General features: G+C 33.4%; 1 protein-coding gene across 1 annotated transcript in view; it reads left to right on the top strand.

The window, feature by feature from the left end:
* LOC107445220 (uncharacterized) overlaps positions 1-7,823 on the top strand; it is a 20,296-nt gene extending 12,473 nt beyond the window's left edge. The window contains exon 2 of the mRNA XM_043053392.2: positions 2,732-7,823. Within this exon, the coding sequence (XP_042909326.2) occupies positions 2,916-7,823 (4,908 nt within the window). The 5' untranslated portion in view covers positions 2,732-2,915. The remainder of the gene's footprint in view (positions 1-2,731) is intronic.
* The last annotated feature ends 9,962 nt before the right edge of the window (positions 7,824-17,785 follow it).

Here is a 17,785-nt window from a genome sequence, read left to right as displayed (position 1 = left end):
AACTGTTCTACCGTAAAGTGCTCGACTTCGCGTGCAGGTCGTCGGGCTACCGAAGCGGGGGTGCCATCCCCTCTGCAGAGGATCATAATTGTGATGTCATGTCTTCGGATCATCCTCAGGGGTGTTTCCCAAACCGTCGCCAATAGCCCATCGTGCAGCTCTAGTGCGACGTAAATTAACTACAACATCAATTTTCAGTCGGCTGGGGAATTTGGTCTAGCAGAAAATTTTCGGTGTCAAGGTTTTTTGTGACACGTCAAATTGTTATTGTTTAACATTACATTTGAAATTCTGCTCAAAATTAAAATTTTACACATTGTAATGGCTCCTAGATGGTTGAATTTATTGTCATTTGACTGTAAACTGACGATATTTTACGTTAAAGCCGTGTCATGGTGAGCACAGTATGCTACCCCCATTTGATACTTTAAACACCGTCCACTTCCGGTTGGTTTTTTGATTTTCAGTCGGCTGGGGAATTTGGTCGAGCAAAAAAAATTTGCATGTGGTGGTTTTTGTGACATGCGAAGTTGTCATTGTTTAACATTACAATTGAAATTTTGCAGAAAAATTCGTAATTTTATACGATGTAATGGGTCCTAGATGACGAAATTTATTTCTAACTGACTGAAACTGCTGATTTTTTTTAAAAAATCAATGTCAAGGTGATGAGACGCTTGTGGAGCTCGAGCATTCTGACTCATTACACAATCCCAGCGCTGCTACATTGGGGTGTAACATGACGTTGCTGTGAAATCCTGATCCATGGTAATGCTCTAAAATGTATCGGGATGTTTTGAACTCTATTGAAATAGCGATGCTCTGATATCCTTTGGGAGACTGCGAGATGCATTGGGTTGATGATGCTGCTAGATCCATTTTGATTGTGGCTCTCCCAGATTCAGAGGAATGGAATGGGATTTGTAATACTCTAAGATCGATTGTGATACTCTGAAGGTTGTATTGAGAATAATACGCAAAGACAGGACTCGGAAAAATTTGGACTGGAAAGTTTCTTGAGGAGCTCGAGACAGCCGAGTCAAGTTGATCGCGCTGCGTTATACATTACTGTTATACAAAAAATTGGCATTCATTACTGTAATCATACGTCTTACATTACTGCAATACATCATGTATCATGCATTACCGTAAAAAATGACGTTTCTGGTTTAAAGAAAGCGTCGAGTTTTGCTGACCTCAGTCTCTGAAAATTTCATAAGCCATGGTTTAATGCTTCTCAGGTTCGCTACCCATTTTGAGTAAGAGCCACAAAGCTCTCCGTTTTCCGGAAGACTTTTCTCAACGGGACGCAGCACTAAGGTTGGCTTAGTTCCAATTCATTCTGTTACTGAGTTGCAAACCCAATTATGGAAACGCATCTGTCCGAGTGACCGGAAACGTTTCAATACAATGGGTTTCGATTACCCTTTTTCAACCAACTGCAACACTACAACTCAGCACTTTAGTGGTAAACCTTCTAAAATGTTGGCAAAATTACGCAAATTTTTTTTTGAAACATTGGATTTTTAATTGTCTACCACTATACAAATTATTTTACAACAGACATAATAGTTCAAAGCCTCGTAAGCCCCTACAAGTCTGCTCCCCTTTGCTTCAAACGTTCATGTTTTAGAAATTATTTTACTCCTTTAACCCCTGAGAAGAAATTTAACCGTTGAAATAATTGCTATTTTATCTTCACCCTTTGGGGAAATTCTGAACTACGCGTATGAAAGTTTAGAACAAGATTCAGATGCACCTGGAAGAAACTAAAAGTGGTGGTAATATTAATATACATTTTTTTATGTTATTATATTTGTTGCCACCTGAATATTTTATTTTCTCTAAGTAAATATAATATGAAAATCCAAAGCTTAAGTATATGAAATTTTAATTCGAAAGGTGGAAGGAAATTTTAAGAAATTTTCAGTATCTTCTTAAGAAAATAGTTACCAGTTTTTAATTTTTTCCAGGTGAATACAATCTCTGTGTTGAATATTCACTGTACCAGAAATGCCAACTTGCCTCGCTTTGTAGACAATATTTTTCTGGTAGTAGCGAACTTAATGTTTTTATGAATGATTCTTGGTTCAGTAAATTCAATTCAAATTAATTTTTTTCACCACTTAGCATAAATAATTCATAATTTTTGTATAAAATGCTGCTTTGTTACAGCTATCACGTGGTGAGTCTTTCAATATGTCAGCTTATTTAATTAACGTTTTATGATATTTAATTTTTTACTCTCTACCACTTAATTGAACATTTCGAAGAAGCAAAGAAATGTGCTTCCATTTTAAAAGAGAGCATTTAGACTTTTCTTTGTCACATGCTAATCGCAAAAGTTTTACCCGTACATTTATATTACTTAAAGAAGTTTGTGAAGCTAAATAAAAAGATTTAAATGTAATGAACGCGAATCACAGGAAGAAAAATTAAGATTTTTTTTTCCCATTGGAGGAGACAAATCCCAACAAAATCTCCCCTCATTGTTTTATTTTTAAAAACTTTTCACCCCTTCATGAATTTAAATGGTTAAAATCTTCCTTGGAATCAAATCCATGGCCATTATTTTATCGAAAATTGATATCAATCGTATCTTTAGAAAATTATATTAGCAACAAAACTGTCGAGGTTGGAAAAAAAAATTTTTTGAAGTGACGATTTTATTTATTGTTTAAATATCATTTTTTCATTTCCATATATTAAAAATACCTTTTTCATTTTGTAGGAATGCTACACCAATTTGAAATCCATTAGCATCGGGAAACACTGCACATTCTAGACACATAGTTAACATTCTGTCAACATGAAACTTTTAACTCCGAGACGTTTTTGAGAAAATATACTGAAATTTTCCGAATTGATCACATATTTTAAATGACTGCCGTTTTTTACTGAATTGTTTGATTAAGATGGATGAAAGAAGTCAAGATAATAATTTTCTAGTTCAAGAATTATTAAAGTTGTCAGCAAAATCAGAGAAAAAAACTGTAGAGAAATTTAAACAATCCAATGAAATTAGTCGCTGCAGCATTTACTTGTCAATTCTCAAAAATCTTAGAGATGCTATAAAAACAAGCAATCAGATTGAGTTTAAGAGATTGCTTTATCTGCTGCTTATGTTGAATCGTAACAGCCAGCCTACTGAAGTTATGGATTATTTTAACTACAGTGATGATAATCCTCTCAAACATTCCAATATCATAATTATGGCCTGCAAATATAACCAAAAAGAAATTTTACAGTATATACTGGGTAAAGCATGCACTCTTATCAGTGATTTATTTTTTCAATTTGGAAGAACATTCCCTTCAACAACTGACGAAGATGAAGAATGCCACAATGCTTTCTATTATACCATACGCTCCGGCGATAAGCTACTTCTTGAAATTTTAATAAAGAATTGGCCAGGAGATTATTTTGCATCACGTCCCGAAGAACTGTGCCAACTTCTATCCGAAAATTACAATGAACTTAAATTGAAAAATGTGAACATATCCATTGAAATGCAGATGTTTATTCACAATGTTCTATTAGACTTCTATTTCAAAAGTAACGGTTTCGGCGATGTCACTGAAACCTCTCATGCAGAGTATAAGAAAAGGATATCACTGCTTTTAGAGTATTATCAAAGATTGAAGACAGAGTGTGAAAATTATTCATATGTTGAGCCAATAATTGTTTTATCAAAACTTATAGCTTTAAACATATTTCTGTTAAAGAAATGCTTGAAATCAACATATGGCAGAATACCTTGGGAAGAAATGGAATATCACTTAATATCTTATATTCGATATCTGACTCATCAAGGAAATTATGTCAACTGCTTTGTAACACGGAATGATGTGTTAACATACCTCAGTTATTTTTTGGACTGCTTAGTTAATGAAACAGAAACAATTACCGATACCAGATTGAAATACTTAAATAAACTTCCGAGAGCCAAACGTGATGATGTCGTTAGAAGTATCATTGAAAATAAGCCTTATTTTGAAGAACTGTATAAAAACTTTGCTTTAATTCGAGATTGTGAGTCCCTCAATGTAATTAAAAAGTATGTCGGCATAGCGGTTAAAGTTAATCCACAAGAAAAGAAAGGAAAAACAGTAATAGTCAGAGCATTACAGATGATGGGAGAAAACTTAAAAAATACCTTTGAATCTCCAAACTTATCTTCAGCGACTAGTGATTATTTGATGTCTTTTTTGCCTGAAAAAACTAACAAAATTTTAATTCATCTACGTAACTCATTTTCACATGGTTTCCCGTTATCTAAGTGCAAAGAGATGGAACAAAGTTATGGAACTGAGTTTTATGCATGTGTTCAGAGCGATATAAAGAACCTAGAACGGGGAATAACAACAGTTTTACATAAAATAAAGGTCAAGACTGTCAAAATTTTGCTGCGGAAAATATGCGATTGTGAAAATGTTGAAAGGCTGAAAGAAACTTTTGAAATGCTTCAAGCTTTAAACTTACGTAAATATTTATTTACGCCCGACGCTTTTTCAAGCAATGATAACATAACTGAACTGGAAACACTTGTATGCGAGTTAAAAAATAATATTCCGGAAAAGACACAACTTGAAAATTGTATTTTTGACAAAATCGATAAAATTATAAGGAATGAGAAGAAACTTCCGCAAAATTCCCATTTTGACTATGCCAAATACGTAATGTTGTTAAACGTTGCGCATTCTTTTAATTTTTATTTGAATGATTCCAACATTTCTACAGTAAAGTGGAAAATTGAAACTACTTTAAGCTCCTTCAAAAACCAAAAGAAATCAGAAAAATTAAAACAAATTGGACCTTTAATGATGGAACTATTAAAAATTATTCAACACAAATTAGATAAACCAGGTTTATATCAGTTGTTTCACAAAATATTTTTCTTAACAATAATGCAGGGGCGTTATATAAAGTATCTTCAGGAACTAAAAGAAAGCTTTAATAAAAGAAAATCTAGGCCCATTCCGGAACAAACTAATACTGAAAATTACACAACCACTTACTATCAAGACTTACTTTTAAATGACATGGATGCTTTAAGAGAATTAGTAAAATTCCATAACTTATCTAAAAATAATCTCGAAGCTTTTCTGGAGTACAAAAGTGATCTAACTCTTCAATCAGAAATCGAAATGCTTATACTATCAATTTTATCAAGTTTAGAAAATACAGAACATTTTTTGATCAACAATAATTTGCCTCTGAATAATGAATATTCTTTATTAGTTGGGAAAAGTTTGAGAAATCATCTTGCTCATAGAAATAATTTAGCTGACATATTATTGAATCCTGATCAGTCAATATTTTTATTTGCACTGAAACTTACTAAATTTAATTTCCATAAAATTGGCAAAAATTCAATGATCAAAGTATCTGGTGTTAAGTCAAACGCACGTTTTCATTTCAAGAACATATCTCGCATAACAATTCAGAGAAGTTTATTTTTATCCCTATCCAATGAATCCTTGGAAAATATCAAATGTTGGATGAGGAAAGGAGCTGATATATTTGGACGAGACAATTTTTTGACAACCTCTTTACATTTTGCCACAAAATCATCTAATCTTGATACTCTAAAGTTCTTAATTGATAATGGAATGGACTACAAAGCTAAAGACTTTAATAACAGAAGTATTCTTCACACTGCTGCTGCTTCCAGTAACAAAGAACTGGTTGATTATATCATCATAGAATTAGGTTTATCAGTTGATGAACGCTGTGATCAGTTGAAAACTCCCCTTCATTATGCAGCAGAAAGTGGTTCAGTAGAAATTGTAAGCACTTTACTGAACCATCATGCGAAAGCCAATTTTAAAGATTTTTTCTTCTTAACACCTCTGTATCGAGCTGCTAGCAACAACAGGTTAGAGATAATTTCACTATTTCTTAAAAATGTTAAAAATATTGATTCACTGCAACATGTAGGTGGATTTACATTGTTACATTACGCTGCTGAGAGCGGTTTTCTGCAGTTAGTTGAATATTTTATTCGAAAAGGAGCAAACGTTAATGCATTGACAGACAGAGGTGCAACTCCTTTACACTTATCCGCCTTCTTTGGACACTTAGAAGTAGTTAAATTCTTAATTTCGAATGGGGCTGTTGTAGATTATTCGGATCTGGAAGAAATGACGCCTCTACATCATGCGGCTGAGAAGGGACATGCTTCGGTTGTAAGATACCTCTTGGAAAAAGGGGCAAATGTAAACGCTTTAAATTGTGCTGGATTTTCATCAGTGCATTATGCAATCGCCATTCAAAGTGTAAACATAATGCAGATATTAGTTAACTTTGGCGCTAATATCGAACACAATTCAAAACAGAGTCCATCTGCGTTGGAATATGCTGCATCTTATGGTACTAGTTTAGATGTCATTAATTTTTTGATTATAAATAAAGCTCCCATTAATGCTAAAAACTCACAGGGATTCACTCCTCTTCATGTTAGTATTGCTAATTTTAACATTGATATTACTGCCCGCTTAATAGAATGTGGAGCTGAAATTAATGCACAAAATATTGATGGTGTAACCCCTCTAAGTCTTGCTATTCAAGTTGGTAATTTTGTTTCTTTCAATCAACTGCTAAAGGCTGGGGCTGACATTTTTTTAAATGAAATCAATAACCAAACATTATTGCACAAGTGTGCTACTACATCTTCTGAAATAACATCAGTAATGGAAATGCTTAAAGCAGATATTCCTGATCTTTATGAGGTGTCTATATCTAATTCCGTTATATTAGAGATGTTCGTAAGACTTGTAGGTGAAGGAGCTGACTTTGAAAAAAAGAATGAACATGATCAGACACCCATGCATTTAGCTTGCTTTTCCGGAAATAATGAAGTTGTAAAATATTTAATTCACAAAATGATAAATATAAATAGCTATGACAATTTTGGATATACACCTTTGCATTATGCTGTGCTGGGAAATCATCTTGAAGTAGCTCAGTCCCTTCTTATGAGTGGAAAATGCTCTTTAAATCTAACCTCATTGGAAGGTAATACTGCATTAAGTTTAGCTTCAGGAAGCAAATGCGTGGAAATCTGTCGTTTATTGGTAAAAAATGGGGCCGACGTAAATGCTGGTAGACCATTAGTTAAAACACTTAAGAATTGGTCCTCTGAAATATGGGAAATTCTTCTACGGGAAAAAAACCTTGATGTTATGAAACAATTTAAAGACCATATTTTGCCCCTTCAGGGAGCTTGTGCAACCGGAAACAAGCAAATGGTTTCAAGTCTTCTTGCTACACAAAAATCATTAGGGATGGACTTTTCTAAAGAGTTGAATCAGTCTTTGTATTTCGCTATTGTTGCTGGTCATGTCGATATTGTGACTATTTTGCTAGAACATGGAGCTGAGGCAGACAAACCATTAGAAACAGGTGGTTTTTTTACCCCTTTACATATGGCAGCAGTTCAAGATCAGACCAAAATCGTAGTAACATTGTTAAATTACGGAGCTGATCCGAATAAATTGGATGCGAAAGCTAGAAAACCAATTGAAATGGCTGTCGCACACAATTGTTTAAATGTTGTAAAATTTCTGTGCACGAAAACAGATGCAATTTCAAATGTTTCAGGTATTAATAATTACACTTTGTTACATATTGCTACAGAATTCGGTCACTTAGACATGGTTAAGTATTTGATTGAATCCGGTGCTTCCATTACGTCCCTGGATTCTATGCAGCGGAAGCCAATTCACATTGCTGTTCAGAAAGGACATTTACATATTTTGCAATACTTTATCGNTTTGGATTTGGACATAAGTCAATCAACTTTATTTATTCAAAAAAATTAGACTCCTCTTCATTATGCTTCGAAATTTAATAATATTGAAATAGTAATATTGTTATTAGAATATGGTGCTACATACAATCCTATATCAATTGATAACAAAACTCCTTTGGATCTATCTCAAAACAAACAAATCAATGATGTATTAAAACTGATCGATAAGTCCTTTAAAAATATTTTAAATTCGAGCAAAAAAATTTTAAGAACTCCTCTAAAGTTTCTTGATCCACATGTTCTAAAAGCAATTATGAATGCAAAAAATAGAGAAAAAGAAACTTTGATGACTTGTGCCATTCGCAAAGACTCTCCTAGGGTAGAGCAGCTAAAACGTATATTTTTTTACGACACTGAAAACCTTAGTAGTTTATCCGACTACTTCGCTTCTAAAGAACAGTATGATATAGCTTTGAATTTGCAAACAAATTTACTTGAAAAGAAGAGAAAAATTTTAGGTTCTGAAAATCCGGATACTTTAGAAACTGAAGAGAGTGTCGCTTGGATATTGTATAAACAGCAAAGATACAAGGAAGCTCTAAGTATTTGTAAAGAAATATTAAATAAAAGAGAAGATATGCTGGGAAAGAACAATAAATATACTCACAAATCACTTTCTTCTATCGCTCTTATACTCCATAGACTTGGGCGGAATTTAGAAGCTATAGATATTTTCGAGAATGTTCATAAAAAACAAAAGGAAATTCTTGGATTAAACAATTCAGATACTTTGCAAACTGCAATGCACATGGCATTAGTTTTGAATGACCTTGATAGGCATGAAGAAGCTTTGAATATCAACAAATCTGTTTTTCGAGAATGCTTAAAATTATATGGTTTTAGGCAACCTATAACTTTAGCTTCTCAAAATAACATTGGACAGACTTTAACTTGTTTGAAAAATTACGACGAAGCTATTCGGATTTACAAAGTTGTTTATAATTTGAGGAAAGAAATTTTAGGGCCATTTCATTCCGATACTTTAAGAACATTTCGTAACTTAAATCAGGTATTAGGGTTTCAAAATAAATCTGAAGAAGCCTTGAAAGGTTTTCAAGAAGTTCTCCGTTTACAAAAAGTAGCGTTAGGCCATAATCATATCGATACAATATACACTGAATTCCAAATAGCAAGTCTTTTACTACGTGAAGGAAGACATATTGAAGCTTATGAAATTTTAAAAGAAAACATTGAGAAGTTCAAAACAGTACTTGGAGCTAATCATCCGTTAGTTTTAGAAACTGAATCAATATTAGATTCAATAAAATATCTATTTGAAATGGATGGTTTTCAAGGTATGTTTCTTTTAAACAAACTGGATAATAAATACAAACCACACACGTTATTATCAAGTGAGTTCCTGGCAAAAGATACCTTTCAATTTGTTGGCGTTGATTCTGAAGATGGAAACTCGACAAAAATGGAATGTCTGTCCATTGAACCTGACGTCATTAACTCGCTTGTGGGTAAAAATAACAGTAACTCTGCTTCATTATCAAAACATTTTCTAACTAGAGACTTGTTTCAACACGAAAACGTCGATTTAGAAGGGAAGAACTCTGGAAACATATGCTCATCCAATACTGAAACTGAAACCATCAACCAGTGTGTGAATGAAAAGGACAAATATCGTGCTTTATATTCAGAAGAATTTCCCATTGAAATGGCTAGTCCTTTAATTGTTGATTCTGAAGGTAGAACGCCGCTTCATTATGCTGTGAGTAAAGGTGAAATATTTTTTGTGAAACATTTATTGCACTGTGGACATGACACAATGCACGTAACTAATAAAGGGAACACTGTAGTTCATATTGCATCATTGAAAGGTTTTACAGATATTATTGAAGTGTTATTGACTACTGCAAAAGAAAAACACTTTCGAAGTTTTCATAAATTTATAAATGCAAAAACTCATAATGGTGGTAATACTGCGTTGCATGCAGCTGCGAATTTGGAAACTGTATTAACTTTATTGAAATACGGGGTTGTATATGATGAAAAAAACAATGTAGGTAAAATTCCTCAGGACCATACTGATATAAAAGAAATAACTAGTTTTCTGCAACTTGTCTCTGGGTTTTTTACTGATGCTTCAACTGGTGACACTAAAATGATTTCTAAATTGAAGAAATTGCTAGAGAAGGAAAAATTAGCTATTGTAAACGCCAGAAATGGACAAAACCTCACATTGCTACAAGTCAGCTTAAAAAATGGTTATAAGGAAATAGCTAATGAACTTTGTTCAATTATGAAGGATTGAATTTTAAAGAGTAATTAAAAGATTATCTTATATATTGTATTTTGTATGTTTTATAATTACTGATTATTAGTTTATAATGATCTTTGTGTTTTCTAAACAATATTTTTTATTACGTAAATGTGACGTGAATTGTCCTCAGTGGTAGACGGATCATAGGTTAGAGTACTTTCGCCGTCAAGCTAACCATGGGAAGTTCTCGTGGGCTTCCTCTCCATGTAACGCAAATGCGGGTTAGTTCCATCAAAAATGTCCTCCACGAAGGCAAATTTCTCCCGATACTTGATCCAAGAGTTTCCACCTTGTCTTCTGGATTGGGTTCAAAATTACAAGGCTACGGAGATGAACTCTATTAGTCGTAAACCCAAATTTGGGTCGGCTGTTCAACGACGGTTTAAAATAAAATAAAATCATTTCAAAAACTTTATGCTAATTCACTGTTTTTATTCTTTGATTTAAATCATGATGAAAAATGATACATGATTTCTAATTCCTTATGGAAAGGCGAAAGGCCTTTAGTAATTTATGCCGATCTTTCACACTTATAAATAGGACATTATATTGTAAATAATTATTATTAACTTGTTTCTAAAATTAATATCATTCGTTAAGTATATACTGTAAATAATGATTATTTTTAACCTGTTTCTCAAACAAGCTTGTTATATTTCCCTTCAACTTGTTCTCCAAATAAGAGATTATGTACTTATTCTGAAATCCTATACTAAAACCTTTGAATGAACCTGACTGATTACTGCTGAAACCTTTTATTTTGAATTCGTTTCTCAATAGACTACTCATTGGACTAAACCTTTTGGACTAGGCTAATTTTTGCTTTTCTTTTTATAAGAAATTCTGCGAGTATACCGAATAATTGTATATAATTTATCTTTGTACATAACTTGTATTTCTCGCAAATTTGAATCTGTCTATTGCCTTGATCACGTGTATTTTTTTTCATCTCAGATACACCATTAGAATACAGATAACTAATATTTTTACCACAAATGTTCCTGAAATTTATGATGGAAGGAAAAGGGTCGCTTCGCGTATGCAGAAATAACAATTGTCTAATTGGATATTTGTAAGCGGTGCCATGCGTGGCCACGCATGACACAGCTTTTTCAGCAAATCAGTCTTGACACAACACGCTATGCACAAACACGTAATTAGACATAATCATGACATTAGACACAATTAGATTACTTGCAAGTATCCAATTCTGAAATGCCAACTGCTCCGCTTTCTACAAACATTTTTGTAAAGTGGTACAGTTTTAAAAACTGGAACTAATAGAAATTAAATTTTTTTCCCAACGTTTATAGAGGTTCACCCTGAGAGGCTATGTTATACCTATATAAAATTGACATCAAAGATCAAGCCCCGAAAGGGAATCTTCTTGTTCATCATATTATGATAACGATGCAAAGCTAAATTGTCAACTAAAATGAATAAAAATTACTCTTCTAAATACAACATTTCTCTCCACTTACGTGGGTTTCGCTGATGCGGGATGATGGGACTCACCGACTTTTAAAAGAGTAGGCACTACCAAACACGAATTGATGGCTTTGACAGAGACTCTCAAACCGAGAACTGTGTCGTGCTTTTTAACAGCCTGACGTCAGCAAACAAATAATAAACCAAAGAATTAAGTGCACCAGCGACTTTGTTAAAGTGAACACAAAACGATCAGCTCACAAATTATGTTTGGTCAAACCTACTAAAATAAGAGCTAGGAACCCAATAAAGAGTGGCCTGAACGAAAATTCCTGAAAAGACTAGGGTCTTCCCTAAACTGTCATGCCACCGAAGAAGAACGTCTTTGCGCTTCGTAAGGAATTTTGAATTATTTATATGTAGTGGGGGGGATGATTTTTAATCAATTTTCTAAACCAATAATCATACAATAAAACATGCGTTTCTCTACAACATGAAAAAGATTTTTCTACAAAGCGAAGCTAATTGGCATCTTCGCATTTGTCACACGCAACCTATATCATTTAACCAGTACTTATTCAAGGTGGTAGTCATGGATATTTTACTCCTCCTTAAAAATTATTTAATCAGGGATGTCAACCTGCTCCGGTTTGTAAAAAAATATTTTCTAGCAGTAAAGAAATTTATGTTATTTTTAGTTTCAGTTTGTTCATTTTAAGTCATTTTTCCACCACTATGTATCAAAAATTCAAAGTGTCCTATAGAATGCAGCTTACAGAGATGCCAACTTGCTCCGGACAGCAAATATATATTTTAAAGTGGTAGTTTATCAATTGTGATTCTTGGTTTAATAAATTCAATTTAGTAGATTTTTATCCACCACTATTTCTAAATAATTCGTAGGCTTATATCATTCACCACTTTGTGATACTTATAGGATGATTCGATAGCCAACTGAACTGAGAGTAGGTTGTGCTCGATCAAGCTCCGACGATTCAGAATCATGCCTTATCATCGAACTGCCCGCGGCGGAAAGGTTTCACCTCCCGGCCGTAGTCAAGACTCCTCACCTAATATCTCAGCTTCTTTAGATGCCGCAATGGACGAGGCCACTAAGATGTGCGAAGATCTCAGAGCGAAACTTCGACGCTACGATGTGAATTATTTCCTGGACTTATTGGCCAAGAATGATCCCACCCCGACTCCCGAGAAGGACGTAGCAACTTCGACAGCGCCTGTGCCCGTTCCCGAGCCCAGCGCCCCCGATACATCTGAGACTGAAGAGCCTGTGCCCGTTCCCGAGCCCAGCGTTCCTGGAACAACAGAACCTGATGAGGAGGCCTCGGCATCCGAAACAGCGTTCCCAGATATCCCCTCCACTAAGCCTCCAGCCAAGAAGAGAAGGAAGAAAAAGAAGACGAAAGCAGCCAAGAAAATCAAAGCCTCTCCCCCAACTAAGCCTACTGCCTGCCAACCACCTTCCACTGCTCTTCCACCGCCGGAGTCACCCCCACCAGCCCCGATGGAGAACGCCGAGGAAGCTCCCACCGACGCCGCACCTTCCAGGCCCTTTTTAGGGCCAGCCAATAATGATGTGAAATCAGCTAAATTCCTGAAAGTGCTCCTTCGTGGCCTCCCAAGGGACTTCGACCCAGACCTAATTTCCCTTGAATTAGGGAAATTAAATATCGAAACACACAAGATCATCCAGTTCAAGAGGAGGGTGGGTGGAGCCTATCGGCCCCTCCCACTTTTCCTAGTGATCCTACCCAGGCTGACCAACCACACGAAAGTGTATTTCACCGACAAACCTTTCTGTTATTAAACCTTTCTGTTTTATATCCGTCGTTGAACAGCCGACCCAATTATGGGCTTACGACTACCATTGTTCAACTCCGTATCCTTGTAATTTTGAAACAATCTCATACCTGCCAACTTTTACGCATTTGGCGTAAAATGTTATTTTTATATTTAAAGTGGTAGTAAATATATACTATTTTTTATTTTATAAACTAAATTTCAAATGATTTTGATCACCAGTATTCTGAAAAAAATTTAGCATATATATTAATATGTATTTCTATCATGGTTGTCAGCTAAAGCTTTTTCAAATACAACGCATTTTTTTGCTTACAATTGAAATTTTGATTCCATTTTACTACCATTAGGAAAAATCATAATGAAAGGGATTAAAAGTTGGCAGGTATGCAATCCAGATGACAAGGAAACTCCTGGATCAGTAACCCCAGAGGTATTAATTTGTTATGGGAATATGGAGGACTTTGCGACTCAACAGATTTAACGTGTATCAGTCACTATTTACTACACTGGTCTTCTGCCGGTCTGGGATCGAACCCACGATCTCTAGGACATGGAACCAGTGCCCTACCAAGCAGGCTATCCCTGCCCTTTATTAAAACTTTTGCAGAAATCGGAGCAGTTGGCATCCCTGTTGAAGTGAATTAATTGTATTATCAATTCCACGGGCTTTAAAAATTTTATAGTGGCAGCATATTTACGTTAAAGCTTATATGAATTATTGTTTTCAAGATACCTTTTTAGCATTCAGAGGTCTGTCAAGGCAAAACATTTAGGCACATATATTTACTTGAAGAAGAAAAAACATATAGTGGTGTTCGCATATATATTAGGTCCATCTTTTCATTGCTACCACTTTTTGATATTAAGATCCTTAGGAATCTCGCATCACCTTTTCCACATATATTGGTAAGCACGGATGTCCTAGCTTCCGGCAAAGCCGAAAGCAGGGGTGAAAGCGAGACGGAAAAGAGGAAAGGCTGGTAGTAAAACCATTTTTATTGCTAGTTTTCGACAGGAGTTTACTTAATTTTCTTTAAAACTATTCAACAATACCTTCTTTATCTTGGAAAAGAAGCAGTTTTACTTATATCTTAAAACTATAGAATAAATCTTTGATAGTTACAGATATTTTATTTTTCTCGAAAAAATTCTAAAATGAAATGTCTTTCGTACCAGTTTTTGCTTTTTTTCGTCTTGCTATATAAGGGCTTTCAGCCTTGGCCGAATGAGGTAACGAAATAAAAATCTAGGTTAGGTTTAAGTTGTTTAATTTTACCAACCCTTGAAACTGTAATTGAATGATAATTAGGTCTTATGTAACAAGTAGACTGCGCTCCCGTGGCCGTAAAGCGGCCAACATCCCATTTATATATCTGCCAACTTTTACGCTCTTCAAAGAAGATTTTATCCAGTGGTAGAAAAGGGAAATGTGAATTGACATTATATAAGCACATACCTGCCAACTTTCACTCGTTTCGAATATAGATTTTCAGAGTGGTTGTAAAACAGTGAACGAAAAACAATCTGACTAAAAAATATATTTAAATTTTGATCCCGTTGAAATTCGCTTGTGGAAGAATTATTATGCTTTTATATATTTATTGTAATTATTTATATGTGGTGGTGGTCAAATTCATTTATAATTATCATTATAATTCAAAAAGTTAATAGGAATATTGCTACCACTTTAAATATGAAAATAAAATCTTCCGGAAGAGTTGGCAGTTATGTAAGCAGACTTTTCAATTATATTTAAGCCACTTAACGATGGATAGTAGATCTTCAATATGTATGTTAAAATGTATGTATGTTATGTATTTAATTATTTAAATGTAACGGTCGTTAAAATCACTTTAACCCCTTGGGGACGGGTGATTCTGAAAAGCATTCGTACAAAATCAGAGTCAAGTTGCAATTGAATAAAAAACGGTAACTTAAATGTAGTCGTTACTAATTTGACAGACTTACTTTGCTTTTATTTTAATTATTGTTAGATTAATAATATTTATAATCACTGTTAATTCAAAGTATAACTAAATAGTTTTATTTTGAACAAAGTAATGGTGAATTAAATAAATCAAACAATTATAACTCCGCCCACAAATAAACTGCTGAAGAAATACTTTGATTACCAGTTTTATCTTTTCACCCTGATTGATACGGTTTTTTGCTGTCACGTATTTGTGGCAGTCGGCGCGAAAGGGTTAAATCAGATTTATTAAAACAAGAATCGAGTTTGAAAGCGTGGAAGTGGTTACCAGAATTATAGTAAAAATAAAATCTTAACAGAAAATCCAGAAGAATTGGCAGTAATGCGGACTTAAGTTGCCAGATTACTTATGCGGAGTGCATTAACCCTGTCGTGCCGTCTGTCACAAATACGTGCCAGTATAAAACCGTATCAATCAGGGTAAAAAGATAAAACTGGTAATCAAAGTAATTCTTTAGCAGTTTATTTGTGAGCGGAGTTATAATTGTTTGATTTATTTAATTCACCATTACTTTGTTCAAAATAAAACTAGTTATACTTTGAATTAACATTGATTATATATATGATTAAACTAACAATAATTAAAGTAAAAGCAAAGTAAGTCTGTCAAATTAGCAACGACTACATTTAAGTTACCGTTTTTTATTTAATTACAACTTGATTCTGATTTTGTACGAATGCTTTTCTCCGTCCCCAAGGGGTTAAATCTTTATGTTTGTTAAGTAGTTTATTTAACTATCAAAAATTAAATGTTTAGGTATTAATTGAGTTATATGCAAATGTTTCATGCTGCCATCAAGTGGTGAAAATCAAGCAATTTATGTATCTTCGTTGCTGCAATTGAGGATTCAACTTTTTTTTTTAATATTATTACTAAGTGTTTACACCAATATGCCAGTTGCTTTTAATAGCTCAAATACATAAGAAACTAATGGAATTCCTTGTGAACTATCACAAAATTTTAAATTACAAAAGTATGCATTATGTTAAAATAATATAAGTTTTATCGAAATTTTGTTTCGATCTCGTTATTATTCATGTCATGCCTCTAAAGTTTTTTAAAAATATCTATGCATTAAAAATAACTTTTTTTCTTATTTATTTTTTTTATCGAAAATTACCTCTATATTTTCTTTCTTTTTTTTTTCTTTTTTTTTTCACATTGATGACTGAGGTTAACATTTGCACAAGATGTATCGTAATGACCCCCCTTCAAGTTTTTCTTTTAAATTCTGGTAAGAAATAAAGTGAAAAGAAAAACACATTAGAAACCGCAAATAAATATTTAAATAATAATTATTGAACTAGTGAAAGTTTTATAGAAATTTCGTTTCGATCTCAAGATCATTCATGTCTTTCCTATAAATGTTTTAAAATTTATATACAAACTTTATTTGCTTATTTTTTATCTGTTTTGTTTTACTTATTCTTTTGTCGAAAACTATCTCCAAAATACTTTCTTTCTTGTTAATGATGACTGAAATTAATATATGAACAAGATATATCGTAATGACTACCCTTAATACGTTTTTTTTAGAATATTCCTTGTAAAAAATAAAGTAAAATGATAAACGCGTGAGAAACCGCAAAATATTATTTAAAAGAAAAATAAGAGCTCAAACTTTTAAAATTTATTCTGAATGTCAATAAGAATAATTTCTTTCTTTATGTCAGTAAGAGTAATTTCACTATTTATGCCATTAAGAATAATTATTCTTAATCTCAAGATGAAAAATATCTGCACCAAATAAAAACAAAGGAGGTATTAAAATAATCTAAAATCAGGTTACTTGTGAATGAAACAAAAGATAAATGTGCAGCTATGTTACTTTAGAAATAAACTGGTGTTTGATAATTCTAATTCATCTTTGAGTTTAGAAACGTGTTTGTTTTTCTCACTTATATCAATTACTGAATCCTAATGTGCATATTATTTTTATTTAATTTTGAACGATTCTTAATTATACATATACTAGTATTATAAATGTACTCTAAAGTTAAAACGGGTACAGAAGAGTGCTAATAAATGAAAATTTTACCTTTTAACTCAGGTGTTCCTTAATTTTATTAGCATGTTCTTTTTTCCTTACCTAAATTAAAAAGTAAAGCATACCCGCAGCAGCCCATTATGGGCCAGGGGAGACATGGAGGTTAAAACTCCAAATTTTCGTGGCCAATTATATAATTGAGGCAATGTGGTCATCATTGCGTACATGCCTCCTTTACTTCCCAGACAAGCTGGTACTCATCGATCTGAAGCCGGATGGGCTTTAAGTCGCCAACTTGGGATTTACCATACCCGAGCACGCCGAAAAATCTAAATATGAAATTAAATACAAACTCATACGTTTAATTCGCAATTAACATTTAAAGAATTTTTAAGTACAATTTATTTATTTATTTTTTCAAAATTCTTTGCTTTTAATATTTTATTTGCAGAAACGCCTATAAATCCCTTATTTAA

The sequence above is a fragment of the Parasteatoda tepidariorum genome, chromosome 9 (genome assembly GCF_043381705.1).
Source record: "Parasteatoda tepidariorum isolate YZ-2023 chromosome 9, CAS_Ptep_4.0, whole genome shotgun sequence".
Lineage (NCBI taxonomy): Eukaryota > Metazoa > Arthropoda > Arachnida > Araneae > Theridiidae > Parasteatoda > Parasteatoda tepidariorum.
The sequence above is the reverse complement of the archived record's forward strand: the minus strand, read 5'-3'. Positions and strand labels throughout refer to the sequence as shown.